Source organism: Oratosquilla oratoria, chromosome 8 (assembly GCF_046742065.1).
Source record: "Oratosquilla oratoria isolate Oo_2021 chromosome 8, ASM4674206v1, whole genome shotgun sequence".
NCBI lineage: Eukaryota > Metazoa > Arthropoda > Malacostraca > Stomatopoda > Squillidae > Oratosquilla > Oratosquilla oratoria.
The window spans coordinates 23987106-24007613 of NC_134784.1; the positions used below are offsets into that span (position 1 = coordinate 23987106).

Below are 20508 nucleotides of genomic sequence, written 5' to 3' on the forward strand. Positions count from 1 at the left end.
GGTAAGGAGCCTCTCAGCCAGTCACCACACTTTCAGGACACTCACACCTTAATACCACAGGACGCTGAACAGCGATACAACAGAATGTTGAGGGCAAGGATCTCCGATGCAGTTTGCTATTTGACAAACCGCCAACAGTCGATGACGTAGTCAGTAAGGCGGGACCTTTTTGCTCTCACCACTCGGTAATGTCTACAGTTCAGCGTATGCAAGAACGATGGCTTAGCTGCAATATAAAATAGAAACAATCAGAAGGTGTAAGTGTTTTGTTGAAATTTAACTTGTTACAGCCGATAGTTTAACAAAATCACTTACTGGCGTCAGGGAACGAAGCAAAGAAATTAGCATTGTTCTTTTGCTTGAGTTCAAAACATTTGTGGTGTCTTGTGTAGTCAAGATTTTATTGAAACTATTGTTACATATATATTCATTCACGTTAGCTGTTGGCATGGACATGAGAACTTTGTTTTATTTATGATTTTAGATAAAAAATAAATTGTAAAAATAGGTTCAAGTATTTCCTTTTCGTTTTCTACGGTGCTCAGTAACCTTGTCATTTAATTTTAACTATGTTCACAAGCAAATTCTTGTATAAACTAAACTTTCGATACTTAAAGTTATTTCATACGTTTTCTAAATGATAAAATAAAGAAAACTATAAGAATATTCTTTCTGTTTCTAGCAAGCGAATGAAGGCGTTTTCTTTGCTAAATTACCATAGTCATTCCTTCCATTCAAAAGAAAGTTTGTGTACATGACGTCATACATTCTTGTCCAATCACATTACTGGAAACGTAACCAATCAGCACGTTCAGACGTCAGAGTTTGATAAACACAACAGACCATTGTGTGTGGCTCAGGGTTCGACTTGGATCGTATAGAAAAGAAGCAAGGAGCGAAGCTTCCCAAGGCCAACGTCTAGCGGACATAAACACTCGTTCTCCTGATCGCGGGTAGATAAACAAATTTCCCCTCAATGGAATAAATTTATCAAGCGACGGACAGGGGCTATATCCATGCACAATTATTGTTCCCAGATGAGAAATATTGTTATAATCTATATAGTTATTTTTTTATCACTTATCGTATTATTCTAATATTATTATTTCTTTTATATCTGTGCTTTCGAGTCTGAACGTGGAGCAATCTTTACTGGTTTGTAACGGTTTCCGTTGTGGAGGATGCGATAAGCATTAGGGCGGACAGACGAAGTTGAGGCTCAACATTATCTCGTATTTTGTCAGCGATGACCAGCGCTTCTATCCTTGTGGATAAACGTCGCTCCGAAGAATTGGCGTCGTGGAACGATCCCAATCTTATGAGAAATGACTACATTCCGTTTTCCTAAACTAGTAACTCCACAGGAGTTAGGCAGTCAATACCATCTACCATACCTCTTAGTAGGTCACATGCAGCTGAATATATATATATATATATATATATATATATATATATATATATATATATATATATATATATATATATACAGTATATACTATAACACACAGTTGGAGAATGAAATAAGATGGATAGAAAACCTGTATATTTCGACCACTATCTGTGGTCCTCTTCATTCTGCTGGGGACTACAGATAGTGGTCGAAATATAAAGATTTTCTGTTCATCTTATCTCATTCTCCGACAGTGGGATAATAAGTCTCGTTTTACAAATGTGCCACTACATTATACCATATATATATATATATATATATATATATATATATATATATATATATATATATATATATATATATACATATATATATATATATATATATATATATATATTATATATATATATATATATATATATATATATATATATATATATATCAATAGCCCCCAATATCCCTGTGGCGAAGTACAGACAATGGTCCACGTCCTCCGGGAATGTCCATTGAGTCCCCAATGCTCTGACCAAGACCTTAGGGAAGCAAATGAAACTGCCCTTATGTGGACACGGTTCTGGTGCGACAAGATATGTATATATATATATATATATATATATATATATATATATATATATATATATATATATATATATATATATATATATATATATATATACATATTCACACACACTGAATGGTCCACAGTGCAGATCTTATTATTTTTTTTTTCCGTATATGTCTCCGACGAACGCATTGTCGGTCTCGTTCTTGATGACATGGAATTAATAGTAATAAGTTTTTGTGGGTGAAAAAGAATATATATATATATATATATATATATATATATATATATATATATACATACATATATATATACATATATATATATATATATATAATATTTATATACATATATATATACATATATATATATTGTATGCATCTATGTATGTATGAAGAATCACAAAGACATGAATCTAAGTATGCAGAAAACCACAAAAGAAAAGTATTATAGACAGCTTTCATCAACTTAGATATCTTCAAGCTTGAAGATGTCTGAATAAAATCGTCCGGTCTATAATTTTTCATTTTTACATTGTGGCTTTCTGCATATATATATATATATATATATATATATATATATATATACATATATATGTGTGCGTGTGTGTGTGTATTTACCTAGTTGTATTTTACGGGAAGGGGAGCTATGCTCGTGAGGTCCCGTCTTCATATCTCATTTTATCTAAACTATTTTTAAATTTATGTATTGTTTTTGCACACACCACTTTCTCATCTAACTTGTTCCAACTGTCTATTACTCTGTGAGGAAAGCTGTTCTTTTTCACATCTCTTCTATAGCTGTCTTTCTTGATTTTCTTTCCGTGTCCTCTTGTATTTCTATCATCCCATTTTATCAGATTCTCTCTATCAATAATTTCTATGCCTTTCATGATTCTGTAAATAGCTATCAAATCTCCTCTCTCTCTTCTTTGCTCTAGTGTCTGTAGTTCAAGTTTTGCCAGTCTCTCTTCATATGATAGTTTTGAGAGTATCGGTGCCAATTTTGTAATTGCTCTTTGTATTCTTTCAATTTTTTTGTACATTTTTTTGTACTTGGTGACCATATCGTTGCTGCATATTCCAATCTTGGTCTTATCAGAGTGATTAGAATTTTCTTCACCATTTCTTCATCCAGGTATGTAAATGCCACTTTGATTGTTCTTATTAAATTATAAGTTTCTCAAAAAATCTTGTGTGTGTGTGTGTATGATATTTTATGACTCGCATGTAGGTTTCGAACCCACTGCTTCAGCCATCCGTAAGATAACCTTCACAATGCCTTTATCTTACGGATGGCTGAAGCAGTGGTTTCGAATCCTACATGCGACTGTCATAAAAAATATTAGATTAATGTCGCTGTCACTAGTGAATTTCTCTCCTGTATATATATATATATATATATATATATATATACACACACACGATTTCGCTCAGCTTCAAGTAAGCCCATACCTCCATATATGGGCAATACCAATCCATTGAAAGTCTCCCAGACGTAACTCAGTCCCTATACCATCATGCATGACACTGCAAAGGTAGGTGAAGCTTTCTAAGAACCTCCAACGCCCTAGCCAGCATGGGCGCTCTGAACTGTGTCGTCAGGTCACTTAAAGAATTCTCGCCCCAGAACGCCCATATGAAGAACAATCGTCACCCCATGAGATCCCACCTGAAGAATTGTCACCACAGAAAGCCCACATGAACAATCGTCATCCTATGAGATCCCACCTTAAGAATTGTCACCCCAGTTAGCCGAATATCAACAGTGGAATAAAGATTAGGTTAGGTTAGGTTGAATGAGGGTTATGTTTATTGTCATCATCTTATACAACCGAAGAATCGTAAACCCAGGATGATGGTCCACATGAAGAATTGTCACCCTAGGATATTCCACACGAAGAATTCTCACCCTAGGATAGCCCACATGTGGAATTGTCACCCTAAGATAGCCCACACGAAGTATTGTCACCCTAGGATAGCTCACATGAAGAATTGCCACACTGTCGAAGTCTGGGGTGATGATTCTTCATGTGATCTGTGTCGTCCTTAATCCACGAACCAGCCGCAACCTGGACCTCCACGAGGTGGAGCAGCATCATGGGCAAAGGCAAAGTCAGTGGTCGTGCATTGCTCATGAATCCTCCGCTGATACTGAACGACAGTCCTGTCCAGCCCGTTACATCCCTCCCCCTCTCAAAAACAAAACAAATAAATTATAAATATATATATATAATTTAATTAATAATAATAAATACATAAATAAATAAAATAGAATCCATGCAGCAGGTCTTGAAAGGTGTTGGTGGCGAGGATTCAACCTTCCCTCACCCCATGCACCTGGACTCGGCCTTCCAGTCGTCTGTTTCGCAAAGGTACATACATACATACATATACCAAGGCTTTTTCCCCCTTACAAGGGAGGTAGCCAAAAACGGAAAGGCATAAAAACACTCCCACCCATTTCATCCATCGCAAAGGTAAGTTGTTTTAATCTTCGTGCGTCCGCCACTTTGAGTAAATCTACAGTATAATAAATAACGTACGATAAATGAGTACATAATAACAAAATATACTACGTAAAAAGACACTACGTCACACAAACGTGAAAGACACGAAATGATAAAACAGGACAGAACACTGATGAAACAAGAGATTATTTGAGGATGTAAAGGGGGACTCTAAAAGTAGATGGCAGCCTGATTAACGAAACATGTGGAAAATAAATCTAAAATGTTGCTCGTACCATCCGGATTAATTATATTATCAATCCTGTCTTTACCTTTTACTGTATGTGGAGACTACACCATTGCTCCCTACCTCAATTTAGGTTGTATCAGGCATTCTATATATATTTTGGTGTTGGTCTAGTATGTGATCTATATGCACGTTTCGGGTGTAGTATGTGATATACATGCCAATATGGTATGGCTTGTGATCTACATTAGTTCACATGTGGTGGGAAGTCCTGATAAGAGGGCACACGAGGTTTTCCGTTTTTGATCAAAGCCGTATTCCTTTCTTTCGTTCGGTCGGCTTGCTATATAAACCAAAGCTTTATGATTTAAATACTTTAAGTCCTGAGCACGTTGAAAAAAGTCAAAATAAGAGAAAATGAATTTTACACACAGGCTGTTCGAGATGAAGAAGCGGCTATAGAACTTCTTCGACGTTATGAATTCTTTGATGAACAAGGGCCATGCATCAAATGCGGAGGAGAAATGGCTGACAAACGAAGAGAGACAGGGAAAGCTGTCCCGATTTTCGATGCACTAAGATGTGATGCCAAACATTTAGGTCTGTCCGCTATGGAAATATGTTTTGTTTTGTTTTGTTTTTCATTACACTAACTTCAACAGGAAAATCAGTAGGAAATTGACATTTTGTAAAAGATTAGTCATATAATTTTAAATTTAGCTGAAGAAATGCCTGAAGGGACCAAGAGTACGAGTCACAGTGATCTATATTTTTTAAATGTAGATCACAAGCTAGTCTAAATTTAAGTTGCTGTAGATCAGAATTGCATGTCGATCACACACTAGACCGGCACTATATTTTTTCTTATCCATGTGATGTGTTAAAAAAAGTTTCATGTTCATCAAGATGAAAAATTCGTCCACAATTCTGCGGGTGTCAGATGACAATGTGGTCACCATTATATTCCCATTTGCTATTTGTGAATATTTTCCTTTGCAATGGGTGCACCACTAAAATCACATCATTTTGTAGAACTTGCACAAACTTAATATAGCAGGATTTTCCTCGGGTACTGTAAGGCTTAGGTATGCCTATATATAATATTAGATATCAGTCCTCCTAGAAACTGGCAGGTTATCTTGTACCTTGTAACCTTTCTCCTGTTCTTTGGAGAAAATGGGGCCTGTTACTTCACGCGCCCCCAGTAGTTTTTACCAGCCATAGAAGTAGTTTTACTGGTAAAGCTCCACATAGTCTCCGCAATAGTTGTCGGGCTCCACAGGTGGCAACAATACTCAAGTTTTGAAAACATGCAATCTCTTCTATAGTCGTAAGACTCTTGTTATAAGATAATGGCGGTAATAGGATCTAGTGGGGGACAACAAAGTAGAGCCCCTCCCTAATAGAATATTCTCTCAGTTGCTTGCAATATAATAATGAATAATTAATAGGCCTCATGAGAGAAGCGATAAATCGTTGTAGACCACATCATCATCCGACTTTCCATGAGATTATTGTGAAAAGAATCGGACGCGGCCTCATGATATGTTTTAGGATAACTTTATTACTCTTGTATTCAAATTCCATTATGGACTGTAAAAGCAATTTTAATTCATATCCATCTCATAAATACCTTTCCTTGTTTATATCAAACGACTTAAATTTTACAGTATTTTCGGCGGATTGTTTTGTATACAAATTTCCCTAGCAACGGGATTACACTCCCAGCATATGTGGAATTTACTCACGAAATAGATGTGTATATGTTTTATTATTAAATTATTGTAACTTTTCACTTTGAGTATGACATTTTACAATGAAAATTCATAATAGACTTGTATACAACCTCATGATATATGCAGTTATTCGATAACATTTTTATGTATAATTGTCAATGTGGACTGAAATAGTCAATAGAATACATATTTCATCAGTAAAAACGTCTTTCCTTGTTTATTTCACATCAATAATATTATAATTATATTTTCGGTTGTTTGGTATTTGTTTACACTTTTCCCTAGCAACGGGGTGACCGTCAAAGTGGCATAGTTTTATATGGGAATTACTATTAGAATAAAAGAGGATACAATTTACTATCAACTCACTGACGGAAAGGATTGTTCAAGTTCTTGGGTATTATTTTATAGTAATTTTGAGACATCGAGAGAACAGTATTTTAGAGACTAACTCAGTCAGGCCAAGTCAGTTAACATCTCGAACCAGGCAAGTACAAGACACCGTATGTACATATAACTTTTAAGGTTTTATGAATATATACGATTGTCTTTCAAGTAGAACAAATGGGTCTGAAGGACTTGTTGTATGAATTTGAAACCCATACATAATCGTTTTGTGTGTTCTTATGAACCTTGATTTGTTAGTGTAACCAAGTACTTCTTATAACAGGACAACTGCCAATAATGAACAATATCTTACGAGACGTAGTCAACATCCTTGTTGGTTAGAACAGGGTTCAGGGGCAGGGTTAGAATTAAGAAAATGAAAGTAATATAATGAATAATTTATGTGTATTATCTTTACTCTTGGGTATCTTAGGTGGATAGTCAAATATGTCAAGTGGTGACTGGGGTGGAATTTTTTGGCAGTATTTGATAAAGATGGCACAAGAATGTTGGTCCTTCTGCAGATGTGATTTGCTCCCCCTCCCCACCTGAGCTATACAAAACAATAACAAAATTGCAGTGTCAGACACTAATGATTTTAGATAAAAATGTAAAAGAAAATCCCCCGTTATTTCTCTGAAACAAATTCAGAAAAATACAATTAAGTTGGTTAATAATAACTTGTAGATGTTAATTTTTATTTGGTTAGGTGAGGAGAGAATAATGTATTCCTAGTATGACATGTAGACTAAAGATGATATTATTATTAACATTTGTACATATGATTACCTTTTGATTTGCCATCTTACAGCACTGGCAGACAGAGAGGCAGAAAAATAGAATGAAATAAAGAAATAAATATGTGTAGTTTCTTATTCTTTTCTAAAGACTTGTGAAATACTTTGGCCTTGTAGCACTGCAATAGGCCTTCACATTCTAAAAAAGGAAAGCAGTGCATTTGAATGGGATTTCTAGGTGGGTGGAAGCATTCATAAGTACTATACCTGTAAGTCATGATTTGGTGAGAAGGACCTCAAGGAATCATCTATGAGTACATGTCATCCAGCTTCGTAACTCATCAACTCTCTCACTTTAATATGAAGATGCAGTCCCAAAGGGAGTGAACCCAAGATTACTCTACTTTAATTGCATTTCCTCCACCTTTTCACATAAGCAGAACTGACAACTGACAACTACTCCCTTTCTACTACTACAACACACTAATGCAACTCAGATAATAGTTCAGAGTTTTTTCCCAGAAGGGCCTACAGACTGGTGCCAGCCATTATGGGGCCACTGGATTGTTCCTTCAAAGTGGGACTTATGATGAGTACCTGGTTGTTGTGGACTTCTTTGTCAAATGTTGGAGAGAATAATCTCCTTTTTACACACATCATACATATACCAAAGGCTTTTTTCCCCCATATAAGGGAGGTAGTCAAAAAACAAAGGCATAAAAACCACTACCACCCATTCCATCTTCATCACACTCCACTCCCCTCCACCCTCTTCCTTCCCTCTTATTTTGGCACCTCCTGGATGACGGGACATCCCTGCATCTTGTCTCATGAACACCCTCAACTCCATCTAAGAGGCAGTCCTCAAAAAGCTGGCATTTGCTCTATAAAATACGGAGCTGCCTAGTGTAGGCCTTATGGTCTCTTGCAGTCTCCTTCATTCTTATGTTCTTATGTAAAATGGGCTAAAGATCTTTTGTCAACTTTGGGTGTTTTTCCTCCATATGAGGTGACAGTTACTAGCAACTACTCCCCAGTTCCTCCTCCTACCAACCAGTGACAGAAAAAGACCTACATTAATACAAACTAGACAACAGAGTTTTTTATTTAAAGAGGTCTATGGAGGGGCCTGAGGACTTACTAGCCACTGTGAGACTGGGTTTCCAGTCAGTGAAATTCAAAACAATTGTTATTACTCCTTTCAAGGTATGGAGTAAAAAAAAAAAAATAGATTGGACAGAAATTAGTGAGCAACTCCGTCAATCCGTATATTGCCCTGACTCTCTTGCAAAAGACCCACAGCCCCCAGGTCACACCAGGAAGATGTCAAGTGGGGCATAAAGGCTTTGACAAACAAAAGTGGCTTTTTATTACATGGAGAGGAACCATCATCATCCTATTCACTAAATAGGATATGAAAAAACCTCGCCAAATAATTACCATTCAATCACACCTACAAACTGCATTTTCAAACTTCTTTTGATGGTCTCCTGTCCTAGATCAAAAGAATCTCCTTCACCTTTGTCCATCCTTTCAGTGCTCTGAACACCAAAATCATTCCCCTCTCTCTGATCCATTAACAGGTTTGGTGCTTCCAGTCTATTGTCATAAGATTTACTTACAAGACTTACAAGTCCTCCTTATCTCTTCTTGATCTTGCTGTGGGAGCTATACTACTACTGCATGCTCCAGTCTCTGTGTCGTCATGTAGTGAAAGGCTACCATTATGACTTTCAGTAGACTATACATCTCCCCCTCAATCTTACTAATAAGCTTGTCAGGTGACATATCCTATCTTCAAACCCAATACTTTCTCCTCATTTGCCTTTGTAATTCCCTCACTTCCCATTGAATAATTCAACAATGGTCTCTTTGGGCTAGTACCCATTTCTAATACTTTACAACTTCTGACATTAAATTTAATTTTCCAGCACTTGGCTCCAGGTGTACCAATTAAATCTTTTTTGCATTATCCTACAGTCCTGTAGGAGAGAGGCCAAACGCAGAGTATGGGATCCAATATATTTGACGTTTCGCCCAGCAGGGCTTCTTCAGAAATAACACCCTGCTGGGCGAAACGTCAAATATGGATCCCATACTCTGTGTTTGGCCTCTCTCCTACAGTGCTGTTGCAGTCGTTGCTGCTTTTACTAATCCTACAGTGCTCCTTATCTCTTTTGATCTGTGTATCATCTCCAAATATGTTAGCGTAGGTTATTGTACTTTCCATCATGTCATTTAAGTAGATAAGGAACATTACAGAAGCCAATACTAATACTTGTGGGACTCCACTAATCACTAGCTGAGACCATAGGTCATTCAAGGAAGAAATACTTTGTTGATTACATTCAAATATACCATTATGAATAAATGAGTACTTATCTATTATCTCTTATTCAGCTGGACCAAAGATGAACTGGACCAAAAATGATGTCATCACACTACTGAACTCCTACAAGGAAAATGAATGTTTGTGGAACACAAAGAATATTGACTATAGCTCTAGAGAGAAGAAAACGATAGCATATGCAAGGGTGGTTGATGCCTTAGAAGGAAAATTTAATGGAAAGGAAATTAAGGTAAGATGATTCATGCTGACAACTAGGTGATGTGGTCAGACAGTCATTTCCTTCCGTTCTCTTTCACAATAGAGCCTTAAGATATCTACCAACAACTGGGCTGTCATGTGAATCATTCAAAGAAAAAAATTGTATTACTGTCTGTACTATATTACCATTGGGTGGTGTAAGATTAAGTGAGGACCACAATGGAAATAAGCTTACATGCTTTTTTGTGTTATCATTGGCATTTGTAATTGTTATTTTGAACTATGTGTTCTTTTCTTTATCTGCACTTCATGTATATTGATTCAATGATAAATAGAATTACTTAATATTCTCTGTTGTTGGTATGGTGCATCTTTTATTGACACGGTAACAATATAGTGACTTTTGTTCATTTTCGGAAAAACCCATTCTTTCCCTTTCTGTATCTAGTTTCCTGTAGTCTCTGATACCTGTAACTAGAACTCTATTATCCAAATATTATTATGAAGAGGGCAGAAGTTTCTTTATTCTCTTTTTTTATTTTCTACATTAGTATACTTATTTGTGATAATATTGTTTAATATGAAATATATTTTGTACTTATACCTTTAGATATTAAGCATATACTAGTATTGAACATGGTTATACATGTATTTCCCTAATTTTAGTGTATAGGAAAGGAACTATTGGTTTATTTCGAAAGATAATTTGTAGGGCTACTCTTTTGTGGTAAATTATGATCAAGAACCCATTGTTGTGTGCATATATGCAAAACAAAAGATAAAGGAGGCAAAAAGGAGAGTAGATGTAAAATGGGGAGGAGTATGACTGAAATTTTTGAAAGCAATAAAAAAATATTGGAAGGAAATCAAAAGAGGAATGGGAGGTGAGTCACATGTGGCAGGAAAAGGAGGAATGGAGGTGGAGGTAAATTGTAGATTGAGAGAAGGAAGTAAGTGCCTTGGAGGATTAAAAAGTGTTTTGAGAAATAGGCAACTGTAAATGGATGCAAATAAGAGATTGTATGAAGGGGTGATTGTGCCAATGGCATTGTATGGAGTAGAGACTTGGAATTTAAGAAAAGCAGAGAGGAAAAGTTTAAATGTGTTTGAGATGAAATGTCTGAGAAGTATGGTAGGGGTTACTAGGTTGGATAGAGTGAGAAATGAGGAGGTGAGGAAGAGAAAAGGAGATGGTAGATAGGGCTGATGAAAGATTATTGGGATGGTTTGGACACATGGAAAGAATAAGTGATGAAAGGTAAATTAAAATAGGTGTGGAAGGCAGAGGTGGATGGAGTGAACTTGAGGGGATGACTGAGGATGAGATGGATGGATGGGGTGAAGTGGGCATTGAGCAAAAGGGGAATGCCTGTTGAGCAAGGGAGAAGGTAGATAGGGATGAGTGAAAATTGACTGTGTATGGATGATACTGTTATGCAAGGAAGGTAGAGGATGGGGGATTAGGGGGTACTAATGCATGAATAATATTTTGACGCAGCCCGGAGGGATTTCTCCCCATCTTCTCTTTTTCTGTATGAGGGGACGGAGAGGGTTGGGTCGCCGATTAAGTGAAGCGGCCTTGCTATAGATGTACTGAGTCTTGCTGCATTTTGTTTGATCCAGGGCAGTTGGTGGATGCAGGGATGACCCGTCATCCATGAGGAGCTGTGATGGATGGGGTGGAAAGGGTGGAGGAGGGGAGTGAAATGGGTGGGAATAGGTACGTGCCTCTGACTTAGCTACCCCCCTTAGAAAGGGGAGAAAAAATCTTGGTATATAGATAAATATTTATGTATTTATATATATGACAATTGGTTTATTTTAACATCACAAAATTCCCCTCACAGAGAGGGCTAGGGTGCTAGTTCCTCATGGATGACATTGTGTGTTCAAGAAAGGAAGAGTGTGTGCAGATAAAATTTTCATAGTAAGACATATATATGAGAAGTATGTGGCTAATAATAAGGATGTCTTAATGCTGTTTTATTTATTTATTTATATATATTTTTCCCTAGGCCAAGTGGCGCTGTATGAAAAGTCAGTTTGTAAGAGAGATCCGCAAATTTAGCAAAAATGGTGATGGAGTTGATGATGCCGCTCAGAAGACTTCACTGTGGTGGTTCAAACAAGCTCTCTTTCTAAAGGGTTTTGTCAATACAGCAAGAATGTCTTCCACATATGATGAGGACAAGCAGTGGAAGGTGAGGATGTGAATAGATATTATGTACTTAATACAGGAATACCTCACTATACAACCAACTTGTGTTCCCAGCTGACTGGTCGCAATGCAAAAATTTGTATACTGAGGTGGGTTTTACATGTAAAAAGGGGGGAGGGTTGTGTTCATGGACCCTGTCAACCCCCCCCCCCCTCAGTTTTTGCCTCCTGGGGCTTTCACATACACCCAACCTACTTTATAGCACTTGGTCATATAGTGAGGTATTCCTGTACTACTAATGTAGGAACTTTTCTTTGTGTTGACACACCTAATTATGTTGAAGTATGGAAGACAAATGAGTGGAAGGGTGGTGAGCTAAACACAGAGAACAGTTGGAGTTTTATTCACTGACGTTTCGTCCTTACCAGGACATTCTCAAAGTACGTACTTTGAAAATGTCCTAGTAACTCCAACTGTTCTGTGTTTAGCTCACCGCCCTTCCACTCATACCTAATTATATATATTGTGAATGGACTATAAATTGATGCAGCTCAAAGGGATTTCTACTTGTCTTCTCTATTTTCTCCTCAACTTCTCCTTTTCTGTATGAGGGGACGGAGAGGGGGGGTCGCCAATTTAATGAAGTGGCCTTGCTGCTGATGTGCTGTGTCTTGCATCACTGTTTCTGACCCAGGACAGTGGACAAGATGCAGGGATGACCCATCATCCAGGAGGTGCCAAGATAAGAGGGAAGGAAAAGGGTAGAGGGGAGTGGGTAATGTAGGGGATGGAATGGGTGGGAGTGGTTTCTATGCCTTTGTTTTTTGGCTACCTCCTGTGTAAAGGGGAAAAAGCCTTTGGTATATGTATGTATATATGTACTACTAATGTAGGAGCTTTTCTTTGTGTTGATATACCTAATTATATATATTGTGAATGGACTATAAATTGATGCAGCTCAAAGGGTTTCTACCTATCTTCTCTATTTTCACATGAGGGGACAAGGAGGAAGGGTTGCAAAGTTTTGTTTTGCTGTATTGCCTCTAACCCAAGTAATGGACCCCAGGGACTCATCCACAAAGAGCAAAGATAAAAGGGAAACAAATTGGTGACGGATGGGAGCGGGATAGGTTGGAGTGGGTGCATATGTTGACTGGCTACCTCCCTTACAAGGGGGAAAAAGCCTCTTGGTATAGAGATTGTTGGAATTACATACATACACACACACTTCGACTACATGGATGAAGAAATGGTAAAGAAAATAGTAATTACACTGATAAGACCTAAATTGGAGTATGCTGTGACACTATGGGCACCTAGTACAAAAAAATACGTAAGGAAATTAGAAAGAATTCAAAGAGCAGTGACAAAAATGGCACCTACACTTTCAAATTTGACATTTGAACAAAGATTGGATAAATTACATCTATCAACACTGGAACAGAGAAGAGAAAGGTAATTTGCTAACTATTTACAGAATTATGAAAGGGATGGAAGTTTTTGATAGACAACTTATTAAAATGGGACAGAAGAGAAACAAGAGGACATGAGAAGAAGCTAAAGAAGGACAGTTACAGAAGAGATTTGAAAAAGAATAGCCTCCCACACAGAGTGATTGTTGTCTGGAACAAACTAAGTGGGGAACCAGTGAGTGCCAAAATTATACAAGATTTTGAGAACAAACTGGATGCAGAGAGATACAAAAACGGGTCACTATGAGCATAGCTCTCGTCCCCGTAAAATACAACTAGGTAAAATAGATACACACAGCGCTCAATAAAAGTTTGGGGTGGGGAACCCAGGAGGTAACAAACTAATGTAAAAAAAAATAAAAAAAAAATAAAAAAGAAGTGTTGTTGGGGGTGTTTGAATTAATTTTACCATAAATTTGAGTGGTATGCATGTCATGGCATTCCTCTTTTTCTTTCCACTGGGTGTCATCTCTCCATATGTAAAAAGGTGTAATGAATGCATTTGAAGGTAATAGAAAGAGAGATCTAAGGTTTAATCTGGAGATTTGCCTCATGATGAAGTTTCAAAAATGAGCACCTATCATTCATCCCACATTTTGGTATAGGTATGTATGATGTGGGTGTTTGATTTGACTCCCCCACCCCCACCCCTATAAGAGGGAATGGGCATTTGATATATACCGTAATTTTCGGTGTATGACCCGCGGCTTTTTGCCTCAGAAAAGGGCCAAATTTCGGGGGTGCGGGTGATATAAAGGTGCGGGTCATCTGTGGATTCTGGTTAGAAATTGCCCTCTTACGCAGTGAAAAAAAAATGAACGATTAGTTTAGCTGGGTGCCCTCTCGGATCGGGGATTTGCGGGGGGGACCGACCGGATTCGTCGTATGAAAGTTGATTAAAGTCATAATACAGCGCGTACGATCGAGACAAACGACAAAGAGAAGGTAGGATTTGTCTTACCCGCTTTACATGCTCTTGTGTCGCGATCAAACAAAAACAAGCGGGCGGCCATTTTCGCAATTACAAATTACAAACTGTACCTGATTCCTTAATGCTAAATTTGTGCATTACATGTGGGTCGTTCAAGCATGGAAGAAAATTAAAGAATCGACTATTCAGAACGGTTTCCGTAAATCAGAAACGTGCCATTCTGCAATGTTCGATGCATGCTACGACTCGGAAAAGGAATCGGACGAATCCGAAATCGAAATGGAAACGGATGAGGTCACTGCATTAGAATTGGCCGATTTATACCACAACCTCTTCCATGACGATACAGAGGATGAGGAATTCGATGGCTTCGTGAGCGATGATACGCCTTCATAAACATTGACTGTCGTCTGTGATCACTATTTTTTTTTGTAATAACGATGTGCTCCATTGACTCTGTTCATAACAGTTCAGTAATGTGCTCTATTATTGTTCTATTCTATTGAAAACTAACCATTGGAAATTGTTTGGTTTAAAAATTAATTACCAGTGTTTGTATGGCATTTATAAACCAATTGATTAATTACTGGTAAACAATCAAACAGGGTTTTATGGCATTATTTACACAAATTTATTAAAGGTCAGATATCAACAGATATACCATTCACTAAAAATCATCGAAAAAGTACTTTTTAAAAGCATACAAATAAAGTTTTTACCTATTACAGAAGAATTTATTCAGAAAATTCATTTTTAATTGCGCCTCGCATACCACTTTTCCGAAGTCTAGATATTCAGAATAACAATATTGTTTGTTTGGCAACTGTGACGTCACGAACGCGGAATTCCCCGAACCTTTCCCGAAGCGCACGGGCGGAATGTTTCGAATAGCAGACGACGCAATGAAATGAAGACAAAACTGATTTTTGCCAAATTTTATAAGATGTAGATGGTGGAATTATATAGAATACTGTCAGTATGTTTTTCTATGTAAATTAAACTGTAAATACAAAAAGTTATTGAAGTCTTGATTTCTGACCTTTAAAGGTCAGATATCAAGACTTCAATAACTTTTTGTATTTACAGTTTAATGTACATAAAAAAAAACATACTGACAGTATTCTATATAATTCCACCATCTACATCTTATCAAATTTGGCAAAAAACAGTTGTCTTCATTTCACTGCGTCGTCTGCTATTCGAAACATTCCGCCCGTGCGCTTCGGGAAAGGTTCGGGGAATTCCGCGTTCGTGACGTCACAGTTGCCAAACAAACAATATTGTTATTCTGAATAACTAGACTTCGGAAAAGTGGTATGCGAGGCGCAATTAAAAATGAATTTTCTGAATAAATTCTTCTGTAATAGGTAAAAACTTTATTTGTATGCTTTTAAAAAGTACTTTTTCGAGCAATACGATGATTTTTAGCGAATGGTATATCTGTTGATATCTGACCTTTAAGGTTCTTTGTAATATATATATATATATAAAGATATATATATATATATATATATATATATATATATATATATATATAAGTGCAATAAACTATATTGAAATTAATTTGTTGGTTATTCTTCATCTTCATCACAATCAGAAATAAATAGGACTGGAGGAATAGTAACTAGTATCATGATCATGAATCGCAATGCCGCGTCTTCGACCCATCCCAAAGGCATCGTAAGATCAGTTGCACATTTTCGGGATCACCCCTCTTTCATCGAAGCTACCACTACATCTAGTGGCAGCTTCAGAAACCAAATTGTGATGAATCCTGAAAAGCAAGATATCACCAAGAAACCTGCTAATATCGGAAAACATATATTTTTTTTTATAAATCACATAAGCATTGATGAGACAGAAAATTTAGAAAGCCTCAGCTTTGAAATTACTTTGATCACCACGTCAACGGCCGGCCGTAACAACAACCGCCGTGAGCTGTGCCTGTGGCCACCCATGCATGGGTAGTATACATCGTCGGATCTACACTACCGCGCACGCCATATGACTGCGGGTCATACAGCGGTGCGGGTCTTGTGTGGATTTGCACTAAGGTGTAAGGGGGTGCGGGTCATATAACGGTGCGGGCTATAGTCCGAAAAATACGGTATTATATAAAATATATATATAAATATATATGCAATAAAAACACTAGGAGCGTGTGTTCACAAATGCGTAAGTAACCACTAGGAATAGTAAACTAATGAAGCAGAGCGCTTTCATATAATTACATCGTCAGTGCAGATACAAAGAAGGAATTGTTCCTGCACTGAAGATGTAATTATACAAAAGTGCTCTGCTTTGTTAGTTTACTTTTCCTAGTGGTTACTTACGCATATATATATATATATATATATTTTTTTTTCAACACACAAGAAAAGAACTATGCTCATGTGATCTCCATTTGTCAAATTTGACTTTGAATTAATTTATATATTTTAAATTAGTTTCACACTTCTGATACATGTGTATGAAAAGCTGTGTTTATTGATATCCTTTAGTCATATATCTCTATTTTTCAGTTTCTTTCCATAATCTCTTGCTTTCTTGTCATAGGTTAAGATATCTTCTCTGTCAGTTTTGTGCACCTCTCACTTGCCTTTCATTAAATGAGGGCAGGTTTAGGATGCTCGCTGGCCAAGCAGATTAGAGAAATCGCTACTTGCGGCTGAGGTAAAGGTGATGAGAGTTTGAACCCTGTTACCAGCGAGTTGGATCAAGGGCATGGTTCATTAAATTCCATGCTACAAAGTCCTCTGTGATGGGCACCATCCTAACCTCCTGGTAGAGGGAGTCTGCGATGTTAAATTGAATCAAACCTAATCAGGTCTAGTTTTTCTAAGATTTCTTTATATTGTCTGTCAGTTAAGCTGAGAGCCTTTGTGGCTACTTTCCTTTGTATTCTCTCAAGCTTATTTGTATCCTTTGTTGGGCGAGTTTAATAGTTTTCATGTGACTGTATGACAATAATCTTTGCTACTTTATGAAGAAGATTTTGGTTTTATGAGCACAAACTTCTTAGAGTTAATTTGTTACAGCTTGGTATTATTCTTAGAGCCTTGTTAAGTAATGTATGTCGTTATGTATGATATATGAGCAGTTCCCTAAACAAACCTAGTCGGTGGATGTTGAGAGTGCCTGATTGACGTTTTGAAGATTTGTGGTTATTTGAAGGCAAGAAGTATCTATCACTGATGATTTCTGAGAGGATGATGGATACAGTAAATGAAACGCATAAGGTTCTTTGTCTTTGACTTGGCCATTGTGGCAGGAGACATTGTTGACCTTTTATTCATGATGTGCAAAGATGAGAGGGAGGCAAAGAATAAGTTTTAATGGGTGTGGGTTGCGTGAAGGCTTGATTCAGCCACCCTCCTTAGTAGGGAGACAAGGCCCTATGGTTTGTATACTTTTGGGTTCCATATTATTAAATACTTTTGTAGTATTTTTAATGACGATATTATTTGACCCCCAGAACTCTATTGAGGATGAGGAAGAAGATCCCTTGGATGTGGAAGCAGAGGATGAAAATGGAAGTTCGGAAGAATATAGCACTTTACATCACCGCTTACCAATTCTCACACCAAGATTTGACAGCATGCGTAAACGAAGTTACGAACATGAAGCTTTTGGGGCATCAGTGGCAGAGGAGTTACGATCACTCAAAAACCCTTTCTGTGTAGCTCAAGCTAAATTTAAGATACAACAAGTTTTATTTGAGGCAAAAGCCTGTGATTTAGATCAAAGAATAGAATTTAAAATGTGTCCAATGATTTTCGACCAAGGAGGTCAACCATGCCCGACCTCATATAGACATTCCCGCTCATATCCTGGTCCATTATCCTCAGTCCCGTGCAATCACCAACCATCACCCGCACCGTCACCCGAAGCTGTAGTTGAGACACAATTTTCAGAAACAGGGTGAGACTTTTTAGGAAAATTTATTTAATTTTTGTAATCCTATGTCATTAGTAATGTGAAAGTGGAATCTATTTTTGTTTATTATATCTTACAATGTTTATGTTCATTCCTTCTATTGGTTTCTGTTATGTACTGTGTGGAAGTTCAGTTGTGTAAAATAAATATTTTGCAAAGCATCTGAAAAGGTTTTACTTACACAACAATTTAGACAACTGGACAGTTCAAGCTGTAACAGACTTGTAACCATGGATAAGTTCTTGTATTTACCTAGTTGTATGATACAGGAAGGGAGCTATGCTCATGGTGACCTGTCTTTGTATCTTTCAGCATCAAATTTTTTCTGAAAATCTTGAGTAATGTTTGCACACACTGTTTCTTTATCTAGATTATTCCAGGTATCCAGCACTCTGTGTGGGAAGCTATTTTTTTCAGATCTCTTCTATAGTTATCCTTTTTGAGTTTCTTTTCGTGTCCTCTTGTTTTTCCATTGTCACTTTTAGTAAATCATTCTCATCAAGGATTTCCATTCCTTTCATGATTCTATAGATAGTCAGTAGATCTCCTCTTTCTCTTCTCTGCTCCAGTGTTGGTAATTCCAATTTGGATAATCTTTGTTCATATGTTAATTTGGAAAGAGCTGGTGTCCAGGCGCTCTTGACACAGATCCCTAATCATCAGCAATAGCAGATGAATGGGATGACATATGAAGCTCCAACTTTCATGCATTCATCCAATAAAAAAACAAAAAAACAAAAATCCGGATCTGAACCCTGAAAAACTACAACTTCTCCGAGCAATATTTTGAGCTGCATTTTCAAACTGATCAAGAATGTGATTACTGACTCCCAGACAGTTGAAATACTGAAGGCAAGAGAGTGAAGACTTTGCAAAACACTGCTTGGTTATTCAAACAACAGACGGGTGAGACGCTGAACCAGTTTCTGGAAAAACTGAAGAACTTGGCTCCAAGCTGCTGAACAGGTCGAGGAACTAGCCATCAGAGATGCCTTCATAACTGGCATGGCATCAAATGCCATTTGACCGAGACAACATGGCCAGGGAGGAAGCAGCAGCACTTCCTGGAGCCAAGGAACATTTGCTGAGATCTACATAAGGTAACTTCTAGAGAACTTGGAATTGGATCTCTGCACTGCCATGAAACAAGTATGAGCACTTGAGATGGTCCAGATACATTCAGAGACATATTGCAGTCATCACTTACAGTGTTTATGGAATCAGAGACAGTTGCTGCTGCTGTGAAGTCAGCAGAGGACCAGTTGAAACAGGATATATAGTCAACTTTGAGTGTGACACAATCATCAGAAATTGCTTCTTCAGCAAGGGGACTCTTTTGTCCCAGAAGACTGTGTAAGGCAGTGTGCACCAAGTGTGGTAAGATGGGACAATTTACCTGAGTCTGTCAGTCTTTGTCCAGGTTTGAGCAGCCAAACACCACGCTGAAAATGTCACCTGCCTCCTTCATAGCATCAATAACCAAGACATTGAAGGACATCTTTACCATCACCAAGATTCTTCTAGACAATAAGATGTCAATGAAAGCTTTGATGAACACTGGGAGCTCTCAGAGCTTCATCAGACTGGAAGTTGTTGTCGTTAATTAAACTGTCTAGCTGAGCTGTCCTGTCTGTCTCCCTGAGGTATGCCACAGCTGGAAGGAGGTTCCCCACAAATCCTTTACAGAGTTATTGTGCTGTTGGTCTGCGTGATTGTGTGCAATGCAGTCTTACATAGTATGTTGTATAGTTTGGGGTGAAGTGTTACATCCTGGGAAGTTGTCTGCAGTGCTGTCATCCAGCCTCTTCTGGTAGCTTAGAGGGGCTGGATGATGCCCACATCGCAGTCTGGCCAGGTGGAGTCTGTCATTTCATGGGAGAGAAGATCCAGAGGAATGAATATCAGGGGTCTGGCATGCAGCAGTGTATTGTCTTTCAGTTTGTTGATGGAGATGT

General features: G+C 37.6%; 1 protein-coding gene across 1 annotated transcript; it reads left to right on the forward strand.

The window, feature by feature from the left end:
• The first annotated feature begins 4341 nt into the window (after window positions 1-4341).
• LOC143027638 (uncharacterized) lies at window positions 4342-18842 on the forward strand. Its single transcript, XM_076189028.1, has 5 exons — window positions 4342-4431; window positions 5083-5248; window positions 9909-10087; window positions 12072-12257; window positions 18093-18842. Exons 2-5 carry the CDS (start codon window positions 5173-5175, stop codon window positions 18540-18542), a joined length of 891 nt encoding a protein of 296 aa, XP_076045143.1. The 5' UTR covers window positions 4342-4431; window positions 5083-5172; the 3' UTR covers window positions 18543-18842.
• The last annotated feature ends 1666 nt before the right edge of the window (window positions 18843-20508 follow it).